Genomic DNA, 19570 nt, shown 5'->3' with positions numbered 1-19570 from the left:
CTCACATTTTTGTTGTATAAACTTAAAATGACAAGTTGAGAAAACTCAAAAATCTGCTGAAGCTTGTTGCCTTAAAATTTTAAGTTGGCTCAACTTTTTTTTTTTTTTACAGTGTACTTATAGAAGGTCTATTGACCTATCATTACTTGTGACATTATTTTCATGTCATTGGCCCACCGATTCTCATCATCACAATGCAAATAAAATCAAATTTTCACTGCTAAAATTGGAAACATTTATGATATATTAAATTAAGTATCTCATACCTCATGGTAGTGTTTGCTCTTATTAATTTATGGTGATTTTAATTATGAAAATGTAATTTTGACATCACTACATCATAGTAATGAGAATTTGTGGTAAAAAAAAAATCTACTGAATTGTCATGAAAATAATGTTCTTTGTGAGATGTACAGTGTCATTCTTCCAGTTTTTCTGTGTCTACCAATCATGTCTCAGCTCAGTCCTTGTTTCTCTGTCTTCTTGTCTCCTATGTCTCGAGGGATCACTCGGTTTCCTCTCAGCTGGGTGTTCGCTTGGCTTTTATTAACCCAGATCTGTTTTACCTCCAGTGAGATCGACACACACACACACACACACACACACACACACACACACAGGTGTATCACTCTGACTTCTCACTACTCTGCCCGATGGAAAAACCCGCCCACAGGCCGCAGTGAGGTACTTTGTGTAACCATGGTGCCTTGTCTATAAAGAGAAATATGATTTCGGTTGTTCTCGTTTGAAACCATGTTCTCCCTCCTCTCTGTTAAATCTTTCCATCTTCTCTCACTGCTGAGAGTCAGTCAAGCAGTTCAGTGAAGCCTGATTTGCAGCAGAGCTTCTCATTTGCAGAACCATCCCACCAAGCACAAAGAGGCTATTCCACATAGACACGCACAATTAATAAGGACAGAGGCTGACATCTCTGACCCCGTAGCAGCGGCGTAGGCATTGATTGACTACGCTCTCAGTTGATAATGGCTCTGTTGTTGTATTCCTCTGAGAGCTGCATTTGAAATCATACACGTTTGCGGTTGTGATGCTCTCTGTGACAGACTGGACTGTGGGAAATCATTCTCAACAACATAAAAACATCTGCATTCTCATTGCTGGAAGAGATCATTGTAGGTCAGTCCAGTTGTTTTTCTGACATTCAAAAATACATTACAGTACCACAACGTGATCAGATACCAGAAAGAAGGACAATAATTTAATAATTGCGGGTGAGTCGTGGGTGGATAAGATAAATCATTGGTGATGCAAATATTCTCTAAAATATGAACGTGTTTTAAATTCATTTTATTCATCAGGCAGACAGACACGCAGATTTCATTTTTGTGTGTGTTCGCCTGTTCGGGAAGTTGCAGTGACCGAAACAGTGGCATTCCAGATAAAGTTTGAATGGAGTAAAGCATGTGTTTATGCTATTAAAAAAGTGTAGAGTAGACTATAATCTGGCCAAAGAAGAACTTTTGTTTTTTACTTGCTGTTAAAAATGAACCATCCATTCATCATATCATCGTGCAAAACTAAGAATTAGTCTAATTAGAATCATTGTAATGTGACGATTGGGTGCGGGTCGGGTCGGTTATCTAAATCAGAGAAAAATATAGGTGCGGGTGGGCGGCGGGCGGATAATTTATTTGAAGCAGCGGATTCGGGTGACGTTTGAGCTCATCTGCGCATCTCTAATATATATATATATATATATATATATATATAATTTAAAATTAATTAATATATATATATATATATATATATATATATATATATATATAAAATGAGGAGGAGTTATATATGAAGAGTTCAGATGCAAAAGCCTCTAAGTGCCGTTTGAAAGTTTCTTCTAACATGGGCATTTTATAAGGCTCCTATGTGTAGGTTCAGTAATTTCACTTTAATGGCAATGAATAGGTTCTTTTCATTGCCATTAAAGTGAAATATCTGAACATAAAATTAATATGCTAATTTTAGAAGAAAATTTCAGATGGCACTTAGAGGCTTTTGCATCTGAACTCTTCATATATATATATATATATATATATATATATATATATATATATACTATATAAAATTCATGTCCCTGCTACACTTAATATTTACATTAAGTGCAAATAGCTATAGATTCTATTTACACCTAGCAGGATTTTCTGCTAGTGCAAGCTGTTAGTTAATCTGGCCCTAATAGTGGATAGAAAAAAAGATACACTGTCATATTTTCAGACAAAAACATATAAACTTAACATTTCACTTTACTGTAAACACTTTTTAAGTGTAAAGTATTTCCTGTGGTAATCAGAAGCATGCTGATCATAGCGCTAAAGTTGTACTGAATCTGAAACATTTCTTGACGAGCGTTTTGAGGACACATGAGAGATGACGCACAAGTGATTTTGAGAGGGTATGTTTTGGCCACTGTCTTTAGTTGTCCCGTTTTGGCAATGATTTCACATGGCTAAGTGAGCCTGATGACTCATCTGAATAGACCGGAGTGAGACCTCTTGTCATTAGGCACCATAGTTACTGATCTTGATGTGCTCCGTGTTTGTGGCATCTAATTTTTCTGTTATTTAGATTTTGTGGTTGAGGACATTTTCAGGGCATATTTTGTCATACTGACATTGTCCCTGCCACGCAGAGCCTTGCTGTTGGCGCTGTAAATTGAGTCGATGTTGTGACACACGAGTGTCCTTTCACACCCTCATTACAGGAATGTAAGAGACAGATTGCGCCATATGATACCTCGAGCAATTGCCAGGCCATGAAATGAGCTCATAGGGCATCCATGCGCGGCTCGGTGAAACGGCCTGATGGATGCTGGGAGTGTGAATTGATGTCTTACCAAATTTTTTTACCACACTAATGTTCTCTTTGATTGATGAGAAACTTTGCTACAAAATGAAACTGTACTTAACGATTCATCTGTCGTGTCATCTGCTGTGTAGCAACCTATAAGCTGAATCTCATATCCAGTCTGAGGCATGTCTCTACAGATGTTCCACGTGCATAGATATAGCCACATTAATCTCAGCCACAGACTGCACATAAGCAAACCGTTTATGGACCATCTGATGCATTTTACCCACTAGGGATGGCTCGATACCATAATTTTGGCTTTGGTATGATACCAGAATGTAATACCTCGGTATCGATACTAAATCGATACCATAGGTGACAAACAGCCAGCCTCAAAAGATAAGTGAATTGAAAACAAAGTGTTATTCTAATAGTCAAAGTAATATTCAAAATTTGAGCTTACTGTATCACAACTTTATGTGCATTGATCAGTTGTAAATAAAAGCTAAAATTAAATCTGAATTTATTAATGATGCACTCACCTGTCGATCTCTTAATTCTCTGAAAAGTTCAGGATGAGCAAGCGACAAATCCTTAAAAAGGTTTGATGTGTACTTCCTGTGGCAACACATTCCTGTGGCAACACTTCAGTTAGGTCAGTTCGTTCACCTTTGTCATCTGTTTTATATGCAAAGTAATGCCATATTTCACCTCTACTGTTCTCTTTCATCTGTTTGATCCATCGTGTTGTTCTGTTGTCACATTAACCGGTTGCGCAGCAATTTGGGAAGCCTACAGGTGCACTTCGCAACAGCAGCATATGAAATACTGAATCGAGCAAAATTATGATATCGTACCGTTTGAAATGTAATATATACCGGTATTTTTCCAGTACCGTTATACCGCGCATCCCTATTACCCACAAAAAAAAGGCAAGAGTTTGTTTTTTTTCAAAATCACAGGCTCTAATTTCTACGGTTCATGGCTTCAAAGAAAGGTAAAATAATTTTTTTTTTAAATGAATGAATGAATGAATAAATAAAAATACATAAATATTTAAAGATATTTATGTATATTAGATAGCAATCTAGAACTCAGAACTAGAATCTAGAGCTTTCTTTTATAAAAGTTTAATGGAAAATTATAGCATTTTCACAACTATAACGAAGCATAAAGAAACAAAATGCCTCTGGAGCAGTTATTTAAAAAAAGAGAGTTTTTTTTTTTTACTTTTCTGATACAAATAACAATAAAGCTGCAAGCAACAATGACGGGCCCAAGCCCTGGTTGCACTGCCACCCTGGTGGCATTATAGAGCCTACTTGCTACGCCGGGCAATATTGTCCATTCCTAAACCTTTGCAATATTTACCACCCCTAAATGTCACATGAAAACAAATAATGAATCCAACTGATTCTGAACTGTGAGGTCATGAATATAATAAAAAAATAATATTTTATATTTTTGCCTTTATTTTGTAAAAGATAATGGAAAGGAAGCATAAAGGAGGGAACATTAAAAACAAAACTAAAGGCCTGTTCACAGGACAATAACTAAAACTATATATTATTCATATACATTCATGACATAACAATTATGACATAGAGGAAGAATAACGTTGGAATCACTTTCAGCCTTTTTTCGAGCTGATGAACGATAAAAATTGACCGCCAATCAGACCGCCAACTTTAAAGAGTTTCAGCATTTAAAAGCAGTAGATACACACTTATAATAAACATAATGTTATCATCACTTAGTGTCAACACTAATATAGTTATCATTGTTGTTATCTTTATAGTTATCACTCTTTGTGTGAATGGGCCTTACACTGTGGTTTTTCACTTGTGTTAGTCTTAAAATAAAAATGCAAAATCAAGTATCATTTTCTCAATTCACTTGACATTGACAGTAGTGGCAAAAAAATAAAATAAATAAATAAAATTTATGTCCTAAATATTTGTTTTGTGAATATCTTTTTCATTGTTTTTCGTTTTGTTGTTTAGCTGGTCACGAACCTCCCATACTGTTTCAAAATAAACAAGCTCATGATTATATGTGCTCAGTTCACTAGTGACAGAAAGCACAGCTGCGGTGTCATACTAAAAGGCAGCATATAATCATCCTTGTAATAATTAATTAAATAAACAAATGAATTAACATAATGGGTTTCTTTTCTCCCCGTGTTGTACAGCTCACACATACAATACTAAATGGGAAAAGGCATTTCTCCCAGAATAAAACTGTACCCTGCTCAGGCCATAGTACTAAAATGTGTCTGTCTGTGAGATAAAGTAGTTGTTTTGTAGTTGTTTACTAGTGCGGTTCCAGTGTTTGAGCATGGAAATGAATGGAGACATCTTAAAGTGGTGAGGATGTTGCCCTGGTGCTGCACTTAAAACCGCAGTGACCCAGGTCAACCTCATTCTCTGAATAATTGCATTTCTGCAAGTTCACGGGAGGAGCAGAGTAAAACAGGCACCAGTCGCCACTATCTCTGCCTGACAGACACGCTCCTGTCATCGCACCCTCAACGCACGTCTGTCACGACTGTCAGACTCAGATGACGCTGAGATTCCATCCCATAATTGATGATACTCGGTCTATATCTACCACAGCCTCTGATGCTCAGACGCTTCATCTGCAATAAAATGCAAAAGTGGCTGCCTGCTTTTTTTTGTACTGTCCTTGATTCTGGAAAGACTTCCCTATTAATTTTCTCCATAGGCAGTTTTTAAGAGTTCTAAGCAATGAAGCAAACTAATTAGATTCAAGAATCACAACATGTGAAAAATTATGAAAAGCAGGAAAAAGGAACGTCTATACTTAAATACTTTAAAATAGAATGAACTACTTATCCTATGAATCATTGCAAATGGTGTAATTAAATAATATTATTTATTTATAATAAAATTATTTAGCGTTATTATTATATGTGACCCTGGACCCCAAAACCAGTCTTGAGTCGCTGGGGTATATTTGTAGCAATAGCCAAAAATACACTGTATGGGTCAAAATTATAGATTTTTCTTTTATGCCAAAAATCATTAGTATCTTAAGTAAAGATCATCTTCCATGAAGATATTTTGTAAATTTAATACTGTAAATATATTAAAACATCGTTTTTGATTAGAAATATGCATTGCTAAGAATTCATTTGGATAACTTTAAAGGCGATTTTCTCAATATTTAGATTTTTTTTGCACCCTCAGATTCCAGATTTTAAAATAGTTGTATCTCAGCCAAATATTGTCTGATCCTAACAAACCATACATCAATGGAAAGCTTATTTATTCAGATTTCAGATGATGTATAAATCTCAATTTCGAAAAATTGACACTTAAGACTGGTTTTGTGGTCCAGGGTCACATAAATTAAGTACAAAATATAATATAAACTATAAACAATATACAGTATTTAAGTTTTTTGTAAAGCTAATTAATATGCTGTGTGTGTGAATATACTATACTGTATAATATGTGTGTTTGTGTGTGTTATTTATATTTTTCATTCTGTATTATTTAAACTAATATTATAAGCTTTTATGTTTATATTTTCAGTTTTCATTTTTTTATATATTAGTTTTTTAATATTTCTGTTTAGATTTATTTCATTTTTATTTTTCAGAATTTTCATTTTTATGGGAAACTATTCCTGTGATATAACTATGAGGATATCTTTATGGTGCTAAACTCTAGAGGTGACAGTGATACATAATGAAGGTCTCACCTCTCTAATGGCTGTGCAGAATTCGCTCTGTAGAACCTTCTTCAGGGACTGTAGCTTGTGACCCGGGACGTCACCTGACTCCTGTAATTTTTCCAGCAGCTCAATCGCCCTGGTAACATCTGAGATGGAAAAAGAGAAAGAAAACACAGATGTGTTTGAGTAACAGAGGAGTAACTCTGTGATTCAGAGAGCGAGAGAGAGAGGGTAAAGTTTGCAGTAAAGGGCAGAGAGATGGTGGAGCTGCAGCGAATCGATTGCTGGGATAATGGAAATAGACTCACTGAAGGCCAGAGGGGCCACTGAAAGCAATCAGTGCTCTCTTTACATGAAGCAAAAGACACATCACACTGCTGTAGCTCCTCTGTTCAGCAGACCTACAGGGCACACATTCAGTGGGGTCAGTCTGGCTTGTTTCAACAATATGTGCCTTTGCCACGGCTTTCACTATCTGGGTCTGTGTGATCCAGTCCGTCTAATCAAGAAGTTCTAATATACTTAGAGAGCTGTCCATTAGCATTCTCATTCATCTCAACGGCAGTTCGACTGGCACATTCAGTCAGTAGATGTATTTGCACAGCTGTAAGTGGGCTGCTTTATGCTGTTTACATGTAAGAGTGATGAAGAAACATTGGAGGAATGTGAAAATACAGACCCATGAGAGAGCTGCTACTAATTTTCTAGTAGCTGCTTTAGAAGACTTTCATTATATGAACAAACACACTTTACACATTCTTCAAATATCTTCATTTGTGTTCTGCAGAACAAAGGGACTCATTCTAGTTTAGAACAACAGGAGGGAGAGTTAATGATGACAGATTTTTGGGTGAACTATCTATTTTTTAAGCCAAGTAGCTAAAACAAAATAAATAGGCTTGTTAACAAAAATATTGAGAAAACAAATGCACATTTAATATAAGGTGGAGCAGGGCAAAAGGCATAGCTACTATTTTCACTACTCCTATTCTGTATGACTTCAAAAAAAATATATTGAAAAAATTATTTGAACACTGATTGAGCAACACATTTTGTGGGAAAAGAAATGCTAAAATCCTATAAATGTATGATGTGGCAAGGGGAGTCTTTCACCTCACACTCAGCCTCCAGTATTTATACAAATACTTCAGCTGAAGTAATATGTTCTGCATGATATTTAGGTTACCAATTGTTCAAAACAACCCCTATTTTGATCAAATAATCTGTAATTTAGAATACAGGGAAAACAAACAAAGATTTTGAAAGCTTCGTACACTATTCGAAGCAGATCCCATAATAATCTAGTATGGATTTACAGTAATAACAATAACAATATTTTTATGAATAATGTAATGTTTTTAAATGTAATGGTTTCCTTCTATACATGGTGATTATCTCTAAGATGGATAAACAGCTTAAAGGGATATTTACTGACCCTCAAGCCATCCTTTGTGTATATGACTTTCTTCTTTCAGACGAATAAAATCGGAGTTATATTAAAAAATGTCCTGCCTCTTCCAAGCTTTATAATGGCAGTGAATGGCTGCTGATATTCAATAGTCCAGTAGAAGTCAAATAAAGTGTATCCATCCATTATAAAAAGTGCTCCATATGGCTCCCGGTGGTTAATAAAGGCCTCCTAAAGTGAATCGATGCATTTTTGTAAGAAAAATATCCATATTTAAAACTTTATACACCGTAGTCGCTAACTTCTGCTATCAGTCGTATGTAAATTGTAATACTTTTAATGATGGATGGATACACTTTATTGGACTTCTATTGGACTATGGAATATCAACTGCCATTCACTGCCATTATAAAGCTTGGAAGAGGCTGGATATTTTTTTAATATAACTCCGATTGTGAAAGAAGAAAGTCATATACACAAAGGATGGCTTGAGGGTCAGTAAATCATGGGGTAGTTTTCATTTTTGGGTGAACTATCCTTTTAATAATTGATATTGACCTTTTTAATCTAACCATGTCATGTCAACAAAAGGAAACATCAGTCAGCTATTTATGGTCACATAAATTATTGTCCCTTTAGCCCCTGCAGTAGAGGCACTTTTTACCCCAAATACCATACTTTTACATTTTCTATTGATATTGAAAAACAACAAAACTTTTTTGTGAGTTTCTGCACCATTTAGTTTAGAGGAAAATAAAATAAAATGCACTTTGGTGTACATTTAACCATTTTGTACCCATAATAGTGCCTACTATTAATCTTAGCAATATTGTGTCATGCTAAGTTTATTAGCAGCTAGTAAAGGAACTTAGAGTCAGTGGAATAAGATGAGTTTTTTTATGTCCCTATAATGGTGTAGTTACAGTATGGCATCTCCCAGCACAGGCTAACTGCTGATGCTAATTAGCTAAACCCTGCTAAGGATTGATTAGTTGAGTGATTGATTAGCGAAGTTAAATAGTTTTCTTTTTTTAGCTTTTTCTTCAAGCAGTGGTTTAACATGGATGGATTTTTAGCATCTGAAAGTAGCTGTTAGGCTGCCTGCGTAGTAACACTTTCTCCGACCATCAACCATCATGTAACACAAACTGCTACAACCATCAAAGCATCAACTTTCTAAAAAAAAATCCACCGCCTTTGACAATAAATGAGAGAAAATGATTGTCAATTATTGATTTCAAATGTTGTGAATGCCTGCTGTGAACATCGCTCCTGCTAAAGTGATCTATGTGATAAATATCTTAAGGTCTAGTATGTAGTTTTACACACCCCTGTTGCTAAAGATCGGAGTGTTACTGATGGTTGAGCCTCTGGTCACATTTAGTGCTCTGTAGGACTCGCGGTGATTTGTTTTTTGTGTCTAAGCAGGCATGTGGCTAATTGTGCTCGTTCATCTTTGGACCGTGAAAAATTATACCCATTTTACATAACGTGCAACTGTTTGGGGGTGAAAAATGAGACAAATCCTACAAAACTGTCTCACAAATTGACAAAAACAAGGGTCTTTCTGTCCCATAGTAGCCTTCATTAGATAATAACTTTGTTTGAACACAGACAGCAAAGCAAAGTGGGCCAGACCCTGACAGGAACTAATAAAACCGAACCCAGCGAGACTAGAAGAGCAGACACAAAAGCTATTACAGCCTGTGGGCTCATGGGACAACAACAGATGCAACAATCTGAGCAAAAGCTCTTGCAGTTTGAGGGCCTTTCTGTCAGTCACATCGAGAGGAGACTTGCAACCTTTTGCTCTAATCTTCAAACCTCAAATGGGCGGTTTTGGTACATTTTTTATTAATATGTCACTTTGCACTGAATTTGAAAGCTTTGCTGATAAAACGATGGATCCAAATTAAAGCTCTTCTGTTATTAAAGCAGCTTAGATTCTATCAAAACCTGACAGCTAGATCCATAACTGAGCAGTGTCCTGGCATGTCCCACTTGGCTCTTGCACAGAGCTGTCAGAAGAATGTCAGCATGACATTAATCACTCTGTTGCCACCGCACGTCAGTAAAAATTGACGACTGATGCTTTTTGGTGATAAATTAACACAGACGAGGGCATAAACTGGGGTCTCTTGCATGCTTAGATCGGTGTTATTGTAAACTAAAACTATTGAAAATCATTTTATTAATTGAAATAAAGTTAAAATAATATAAAAGATAAAATACAAAAAGATTTTCTCTCTAAGTATACCGAAACTGAAATAAAAAAAAATTAATCAAAGCTAAATATATATTAAAAAACTAATAAAAGATAGAAATATAAAATATTAAAAAATACTTTAATGCTTCAATAAATAATACTAAAATAACACTGACCTTTTATCAAAATGTATAAAAGCCAAATTTTTCTGCTCATTAAGACTGGTCATAACTTAAAATCAGTTGCATAAAAACTCAAATTGGTCCACTGAGATTGAAAGTAAGACTGATTATTCCTTGGCTACTGTAATAGTTGTGTTTAGTTGATCCCTAACTTGTGAGATTGCAAGATCTGAAGCAGTCAAGTGTATGGAAAACTAAATGTCTGAAATCTTAAAAAAATATTTTTTTTATTTTCCATGGAAAAAATAACATTATAGCATATCATTTTGGATTGAGACAAGAATGAGTAAAGGTAAACGATTCTTTTAATAATTTTGGTCCACACAAGCATAGCTGTGGGAATAGTATGATTTGGAAATAATGAGAAAAACAAAACATTTATTTACAGAGCTTTTCAAGGTAATTAGTGATGCTTTGCAAGAGATAAAAATGACAAATGCAATACAATAAAACCAATAATAATAATAATAATAGTTTTGAAGGAGCTTGAGTTTTGAGGAAGGGGTCTTTGTATGGAGGGCTTAGTGCATGAAGAAAAAGTTCTTTGAAAGACATCCATTGTGAGACAGGGAGCCAGTGAAGCTTTTGAAGGATAGTGGTGATGTGGTCATGATAACAGACATGCAGCCGAGTTCTGGATGTACTAGAGTTTATATTTAGGACTTTGGATGATGTGCCATAAAGAATGCATTTGTAATAGACAATTCTGGACGTGATAAAGGCATGAACCAATCAAAGTTCCTGCAGCAAGTAAGTAGAGTGTGCATTATTGAATGCACAAAATTCAATAATGAATTCAAAAGTAGTGTATTGTGCACTTTTTTCATTTAAAAGTACTGCTGTGAATAATAGTGCAATAACATTTGGATTGGCAAGTGATGGGCGAGTGCGGGAACGGGTGGGTAGAGACTCGTGTGTGCGGGATGCGGGAGAATAAGGGTGTACTCACACTAGGCAATCTTAACCGTGCCCGAGCACGTTTGACCCCCAAAGCCCGATTCATTTGACTAGTATGATCACTCCGTACCGTGCTCGGGCACGGTTCATATAGCCGTCCCTGGCTCAGTTGGAAGAGGTGGGCCAGAGCGTGGTTCAGTTGGGCTTGGGCACAGTACGCATGTAGTGTCGGAGCACTGAACTTCTGCATGATAGCGTGAACATTTCTGAGCGGCAAAAGTGACAGATCTGTAATTAAAGCAATATATTGTGAGAGGGCCGTGTGTTACCACGTCCCAAACGACTCAAAATAATAAACCACAAATTTAACAAAATGATGCACTCCAATGAGCTGAGCGAGAGCGCTTCTCTGCTGCCTTCACGTGCTATCGGAAACTTTCTATTTCCCACTTATGAAGTTGTGATTATGAGCACGTTGCATTCTTTTCTGTTTAAAATAACAGTGAACAGTGGTTTGTGAATATTGATGCTTAGCCTAAATAATTTTATCGGGAGTGTTCATGTGAGCGCTGCTGCAGTCTTAGGCCCACCCCAAATACTCTCATTGGTTGAGACGCCTGATGACACTAATCCAGTGGTTCTCAAACTTTTTTGGTCGCGTCCCCCTTTAAACCTATTAAAAAAAATCTGGCGAAAAAACAAAAAATCCACGACATTAAACTGATGCCTCATTCTATTTATGACGTACTGACACAAACTTAAAATGATTTGCACGGTCACTTTGTCGCGTCCAGTGTGGAGCTGACAACTGTCGCGTCCGGTGTAGACACGGTGAGTGAAGCACCCCCCCCCCCCCAATACTCGTGCGCCCCCCCTGGCATCCCACCCCTCCTGTGCCCCATGGTTTGTCTGTATGTGAATTCAGAGCCAGTGAGCAACAAGCTTTCAAAATAATAATAATAATAAAAACTGTGTTAATGCGCGATAAATAGTTGTCAGCGTTAATTAATTAATGTGTTAACGCGATAATAACGCGTTAACTTTCCCAGCCCTAATATATATATATACACTGTTAGACATTTCTGTAATTTCTACAGTTATTTACTGTATATCACCCAGTATAATACTGCAAATACCCTTTACAGTAAATATTGCATCACTGGAATTTTCTGTGACGTCAAACCCCACATACAGAGAGTTGCTGTATTTTTTTAAATAGCTGTATACTACTGTATTTGCCATAACGGCCTCTTGGGCGCCTCTTTGGTCTTTTTTCAAGTCGCGCCGCACCGGCTTTTGCCCGGGGATGAACCTGCAAGAGTGGAAGAGCTGGCGGTAACAAACTTTACTATGGTAAACTGTGCTGTCGTTACAAACGACTTTTGTCAGCTTATTGAATTAAGTTACCGAATTAAAATTATTTTTAACGAGCAATGCTTATCTCATATTAACATTAAGTTAACTAATGTGAAATTTTGTTTCACAAAAGGTGTTAGTAGTTAATGTTGGCCAGTAGCCTATTGAGAAAATAAAACCGTATGTTAGCTAGGTTAAACAAGTTATGGCTAGCTGCCTTTCTAGTTTTAGAATTAGTTTGTTATAGTTTTTAATAGAATTTAAGATTTACTGCATTTTTTGTATTTGTGTTTTAAATGCAACTGCAATGAAGCATCTAGAAATAAATGAGCATGCCAGCCACCCTGAGACTGATAATTAATGGTAAGAGAACGACTATGGTTTTGAGAGATTTGTGTATTCTATATGGGGTTTGCCTTTTAAAAGTGTGTCATTTCTACTTCTTGTCTTTCAGAGAAGACATTTCTGTCACTAACAAAGTGGATGGTGAGCACCTGGCTTTTGGAGATGGCTGTGTATTTTTGTGAGGATAAATCCAGAGCACACAACATAATGCACTGCAAAACGTCCTAAGACAGGAGAAATGGTGAAGATGCACTGTTTCAGCATTGGAAGACTGTATTTTTAAGTGTTATACATACAATGTTTTAAATAAAGAATTTGATATTTTGTAATTATTGTGTCTGTTTTAATTGAATGCCAGTAGTACCTATGTAGAGTAAAAATAAAATTAATTCTGTATAAAAATGATAAAATCTAATTAAATCTATATTAAAATGAATGAATTACAGTAGTATACTGATGAATTGGATCATTTTTTACAGTAATTTACTGTAAAACAATACAGTTTGCAACTGTAAATCTTAATTACAGTAAAAAGTTACTTAGTTACTGTAAAAACCCTGCCTAACAGTGTATATAAATATTTGTTTCATGTATATTTCTTTTTTCTTTTGAACTTTCTATTCATCAAAGAATCTTGAAAAAAGTGTGTCACGATTTCCAGAAAAACATATTTTATATTTTATAAGAGCAGAAGATGGGACTGGGAAAGGATGGGAATTGAATTTGGAATAATCACAGATCACCCATAACACTACCGTCACAAAGCATTGTCTATGATCAATTCAAAATGGTTGCAGTACATTTCCCACTTGGTGCAGGTTTCACTCAAAACTAAATGGATAAGTTCAGTGGATCACACCCACCGGTTTAATGTTGCACTGCACTGTCCAGTGGTTCGTGTAGTTAGTAGTGCCACTTTGCCACACCTTGGAAGTGAATTCCTCTCTTATTCCTTTTATTTCATGTTCTATGTCCAGCTCACCTTAAGTGCATTATAGGATGGACACTTATGAAAGGCAACAGAAGGCAGTATAATAGTACACAACTTTTTGTAACAGACTTCCTTTCAGGAGTGTGCATATGATGCTTTAAGAAGCTGCTCTATAGGTTTTGGGACAGAGCCATAGGATCAATAGTAGACTTCATAATATTGACATTGTAAGTAGAGCATAAACTCAGAATTAAGGTCCGCGCTATTTCACCAAAATCTGCCTACTTCGAGATCTCTGGCCTTGCCATGGATCTAAATCTCAATACACCAACATACATACCATTCACTGCATCTGAAATGAACATTAGAGTCATTCTTTTTCCATTTCACACAAATTATGATTACAGGGGCAGATTAACGATTAATCTGTGTGGTTTCGTTCACAGTACTATATGACCTCAAAACACTTATCATAGCGCATGATTTGTCAGCTAATAATTTTTTTTTAGTTTGGATCACCTTCATTGATCAGCTTCATGTGGCTTTTCTGATGTGGTAAAATTGCTCAGTAGCTCACCTGGTACACCTGGGTATGAGTCCTGTGATGCACGAGTCATAATAAAAGAGCTTAAAGACTTGTAGAAGCAAGCTAAAATGATATGGATGACTCTGTTAATGTGTTTTTTTTCACTCACATTTGCTTTAATTAACACTATCGGTTTGGTTTTTATAGGTGGTACATTATTTTAAAACGTTATAGAGCATTAACCTTTAGCATCACTCACTGGAAATTTCATTTCCGAACTGCTGCGAGATTTAACAACCAATCTAATAAAATGTTGCCAGATTCACATTCAGATAAAACCACACATACTATCAGCAAGAAGCATCATAATATCATTTTGTAGAACGATATGTTCCACTGAGCCTGGGTTGTAAAATATGCAAACCGTTAGCCTGTTCTCTCTGTTTTCCCAACAACAGAGTGCATGACATCAGATTATTGAAGGTGACCTTTGCAGTCTTGTCCTGTGGCAGCTTTCACAGATCCACATATGTACAGGCAGCGCCACAGCATGTGACAACCGTTACTTCATTAATCCTGTGCTGAAGCTCCATCATTACCGGCGGATTCTGCCGAGAGGATGGTCTGGAGTCGTGTATGGGGTAATGAGCCATCTTGAACATGCTGGTGTCCTTTCAGCCAGCACAGGAAACTGTGTGAACACTCCTTTTCACATTTATGTCTCATTACTGGGAGGTCAGAGGATGACCACGGATGATCTTCTGCTGCTTCTCACTTCCTGTCTCTCTCTGTGACTCATATTTCTCTTGTGTCTTGATTCAGATGTTTCTGTCTCGGTGGTCTCTCTTGCTCATTATTTTAGAAAGTCTTTGTATTTAAGCTGCTTTAAAGATCAACTTTGAGATGGCACAAATGTGTCATACACATTACCGAAAACCTTCCTTCCTGTTTATCATGATCTTTCTATGGGTGTCACCTTGTATTAAAATGTGGTAGAGACATTTGGGGGATAGGTTGTGCACAGATGTGCTGATTATGATGTTATGGAATATTTTGCTAATGAATATTAATTAGGATAGAACATAATTTAACATGATATGTTACTGTTTCTATAAATACTTCTATATGATGTATTGATCTAGAAATCAGCTCTCTAGGGGAGTATTTGCTAAGTAAAAAGGAAATAATAACATTATCATGATTAGAAATGTCCAAAATCATTTCTATTTATTTAGAAGAACCACTGCAGGTTTTTTTTTTCTTCAGTTTCTCTGTGTAAACATGCATAAGACTTACATCTTTGACCACTGCACTGTTCGTCACTGTTTTTTCATCTTGTTCAACTTTCAAAAACATGTTTTGAGACCTTGCATTGTTTTCCATTAATCAGTGGCTCCACTCTTTGAGTTTATAAACTCAAGAATGTATTCTGTATGAATAGCCCATTAGTCGCTATTTTTTACTGGAAAAATAGTCCTCGTTAATTCTCTGTAACATGCTTTTTGGATCAATGTAGTATTTGAATATTCTTTAGCTGGATTCCATTTATACATTGTTTTACAATAGACCTTAGCCAGGGTAGTGCCATACGTATTGTTTGACAGGAATGAAAACGAGGCTGTGATGGATAGAAGTACAAAGTGTTCAATGGATTTTACTATTTAACAACATTCCAGTTGCTCTGCTGATGAAACATCTTACCAAAAAACTCTTAGTCAATAGAAAATATTTAGATTTTTTTTTTAAATTTGATGGACCTTTATGCAGTGCATACCACTGTAAAGACTGTAGGCCTCATGTATCTTACAACAGGGTTCACGTGTGATTCATGAAACATTCATATGACGCCAGCCTCATTGTACTGATGATTGTATGTTGATAAATGTGGCGGCTGAAAACAATCGTCATTTGAATGTCATGCCCCTAAATCATCGTGGTTTAGAAGCTTTGCGAACCTGGCGAAAAAGAGGAAGTAATCTCATGAAAGAGAAATTGATATTACTCCAGAAACAACTGTTAACCTTGTAATTGCAAACAATTACATTCATTTATATGTATATTAAATACCAGTAAATATAATGAAACATTTACAAACATTATAAACACTATGTACCCTGTTTAGTTCCACTTACTCCACAACAAATCCTTTAAATTGAACAGTATCACAGAACAAGAATGAAAAATAAATAGCTATAAAATTATATATTAAACTATATATAAAAAAAATACAAATTAGGCTATAGTGGCATTCATTATAAACAGCATACAAACGTCAAGCTAAAATGAATTTATTTGAATTGAAACTGAAACGGCAGTGGGCTCACAAACCTTTCTAATTCGACAAGAATCCAAATGTTTCCATTTTTGCCATGTAACATTTGGTTGTTAAACTATTATTCATTATGTAAACAAGGCTTTGTACTTCACCCATGTTTCAATATCCACGTAAAACATCATCCTTCCTAGCCTTTGTTTGGGAACAAATTTGTTTGGATAGAGTTGTGGAAAGGTGTCTGAGAACTGTGTGTGGGGGATGATTTGTTGCTGTGGCTTTGTGCCACTGACGACAACTGCAACAATCACCCAGCAAAACATTAAAATATCAGATTCACTCAGTATTCATCACTAAATTAATACTCATGCTTAACCATTAGAGATGTTTTCTCTGTAAGATGTATTAAATATATCCCTGCCATTAGCAGGGATTTCAAAAAGTGGTGGAAACATAATCAGCTTTGGCAAAAAAGTGGTCATATCTCATCGCAATTGTTCCCAAAGTTTCTTTTAATCGTATATTTGAGGGCACTGCAAGCAACTTGCATAAAATATCCCTACTTTCTGATATCATTACCTCTGTAAACCTAAAAAATGGTTTAAGGAAGCGGCCCACCCCTTTTTAGCTACTCAGAAAACACCTTTTACAGATATTGGTTTGCTGGGATGAAGTGCCTTAAGAGAGAAGGTGTGTGGTTGAAGGGATTATCTAATTGTAGCGGAAGTTAGCAAATCACTTACAGCACCTTTAACAATATTGAGCTGAAACTCTATAACCTCAGGGAAGGAAATGATGTCTAATGCCTTATTAACTGTCTAAAGATCAATCACCATAATGTCATTTAGTGGGCAAAGTTATTTATACAAAATAAATGGACTGGTTAATGCATTTGTGGAGATCGTTAATGACTATATCTTCGAGGGAACGTGAAACAACATTTCAAAGATAAATTCGTCCATTAACAAAGTATAAGATGAAAAAAGCCTCTAAAAGCATTTCAAGCTGCAGCATCATGCACCGCTATTACAGATAGGATTACTTCTCCATGGCGCCTCGAGTTCTTTTTCTGGCTTTCAGAGAGCAGCCAAACTAGGCTTGGTTTATTAGTACAGGTCTCATCCCAATAAAGTCTTTCCTCGCACATCTGAGATGATGCATGGCATCATTTAGCAGGGAAAGGAATCATCATAGCACACATTGTTATTTCAAGAGCTAAATTTGTGGGATTCAGATTTGCATGGCGGCAGCTCAAAGCCCTGTGTCGATCTAACCCGGGATTTCTGTCATGTCTACTAGTGCTGGCTCACAAACAGGACATTTAAAGGGCCTGGTGTACACACTCCAGTTTTGTGATTGGTACATTCAACTACATTACCATGGAGACTGGTAAGTGCAGCGGAGGGGGCTGCAAATGCGTTGGCAATGGAGTGGAAGAGTACACTATTATGTATCTCTTCTCGTAACTTGCGGTCTTCCAACAAGAAAAAAGCCAGAGTGATTGCGTAATTTTGCGCCTTTAAATGTAAAACCCACATGGGGATGCCTGCCCACATGGCTGTGTGAGTAAGCATGGGGGTTTGGCACAGAGATAGAGAGCATTCAGCCTTCCAGTGTACAAAATGTGTATGTGACCCGGCTCTCCATTCAAACCATTGTAGCCTTCAGCATTGCTGCTAATGGTGCAGGGGACAACATGATCCCATTTTCTCCACAAACACACTGTGGATTCAGACTACATAGTGAAAACACCACTTAAATCAACCATAGTATTTAGATCATGTACTGAAGAAAAAAGCTTCTCTAGCATCTACAGTTTTTGGCTGCTAAAGAAACATTTTGTTTTTTGTTTTGTTTTTAATCTTGCAATATCAGTTTCAGAATCATTCTGATGGTATACCTACATCTAATTAGGTTAATGGCTTTCTTTTCTACACATCCCCTCAAACATCTGTTTTGGGAGTATTTGAGTTCCTCAGAAAGGGAGGATTGCTTTACATCAACAGAAAATGCTTTAAAAGGAATTAATAATGTGAAGTTTTGAGAGCATTATTTTGATATTTGTCCATGTTTTCACAGGAATCATGCTTAGACTCTCTTTTCCGGTAAACTATTATTCTATCGTGGCAAGTTTAGATACATTTTGTTGAGTTTACCTGACAAAAGAATAAAAACTCAGCAGCGTTGTCAACAAAGTATTAAATAATATGTGAGACATCTCAAACTTCTCACTGCGAACACACAATTTTAAGGGGTGATTTAATGATTTATGTTTGACTTGTGTCACAAACTTGACTTGTTTATCCTAGACAGCTACATCTCATGGACAACAAATGGAGACTCCTGAGATTATTTTCCTGAGAAAAGACACCAGTATAACGTGTGTCTCTTCTCAACAATTCCTCAAACTGTGCTCAGATTCGCCAATACAGCAATCTGCAATCAAACGCTAGAGATTTCATCATTCTTCCCGAGAAATAAATGTACTTTTAGCCCTGCTGAAAAAAAAATACAAGCTTGTTTGCTGGTCTTAGGCTGGCCACACACTTAAAAATTTTAAGGCAGATTTGCACCACCGAATGATTGGGGAGAGGGGGGGGGGGGATTCGCAAACATATGTTTGCCCAGAAGTCCTCTATTGTGTGGTGTCATTATGATTATTTAACAACTCCTGATCAAGACAGAGCGTCTCCGAACTCAAATTGTAAACATAAAACATGTTTGATATTTACGACTCTTGATCGGGATGACTCTGAGGTGATATCCACGATAGCCAATGAGAGTGAGCCAGCACCACCTACCGGATGTTCAGTCAAGTGTCACCTACCGGACATCACCCATATTCTTTTTTTGTTTTGTTTTTCACTGTACAAGAGAACACGCGCCAGGAGAGCCAGCTGACAACATCGATTGTCCTCCATGTGTTTTTCTTGTCTAGTCACGTTT

The 19570-nt window shown here is 36.4% G+C and overlaps 2 protein-coding genes across 3 annotated transcripts in view; one reads left to right on the top strand and one right to left on the bottom strand.

Moving 5' to 3' along the window:
* acss3 (acyl-CoA synthetase short chain family member 3) overlaps positions 1 to 19570 on the top strand; it is a 108132-nt gene that overhangs the window by 28969 nt on the left and 59593 nt on the right. The gene's annotated exons all lie outside the window — the stretch shown is intronic.
* Positions 1 to 19570, bottom strand: part of lin7a (lin-7 homolog A (C. elegans)) — a 48415-nt gene that overhangs the window by 21090 nt on the left and 7755 nt on the right. For both annotated transcript variants that reach the window (XM_058773053.1, XM_058773052.1), the window contains exon 2: positions 6529 to 6647. In XM_058773053.1, the coding sequence (XP_058629036.1) occupies positions 6529 to 6647 (119 nt within the window). The remainder of the gene's footprint in view (positions 1 to 6528; positions 6648 to 19570) is intronic.

This window comes from Onychostoma macrolepis, chromosome 04, assembly GCF_012432095.1.
Source record: "Onychostoma macrolepis isolate SWU-2019 chromosome 04, ASM1243209v1, whole genome shotgun sequence".
NCBI classification, from domain to species: domain Eukaryota; kingdom Metazoa; phylum Chordata; class Actinopteri; order Cypriniformes; family Cyprinidae; genus Onychostoma; species Onychostoma macrolepis.
The sequence above is the reverse complement of the archived record's forward strand: the minus strand, read 5'-3'. Positions and strand labels throughout refer to the sequence as shown.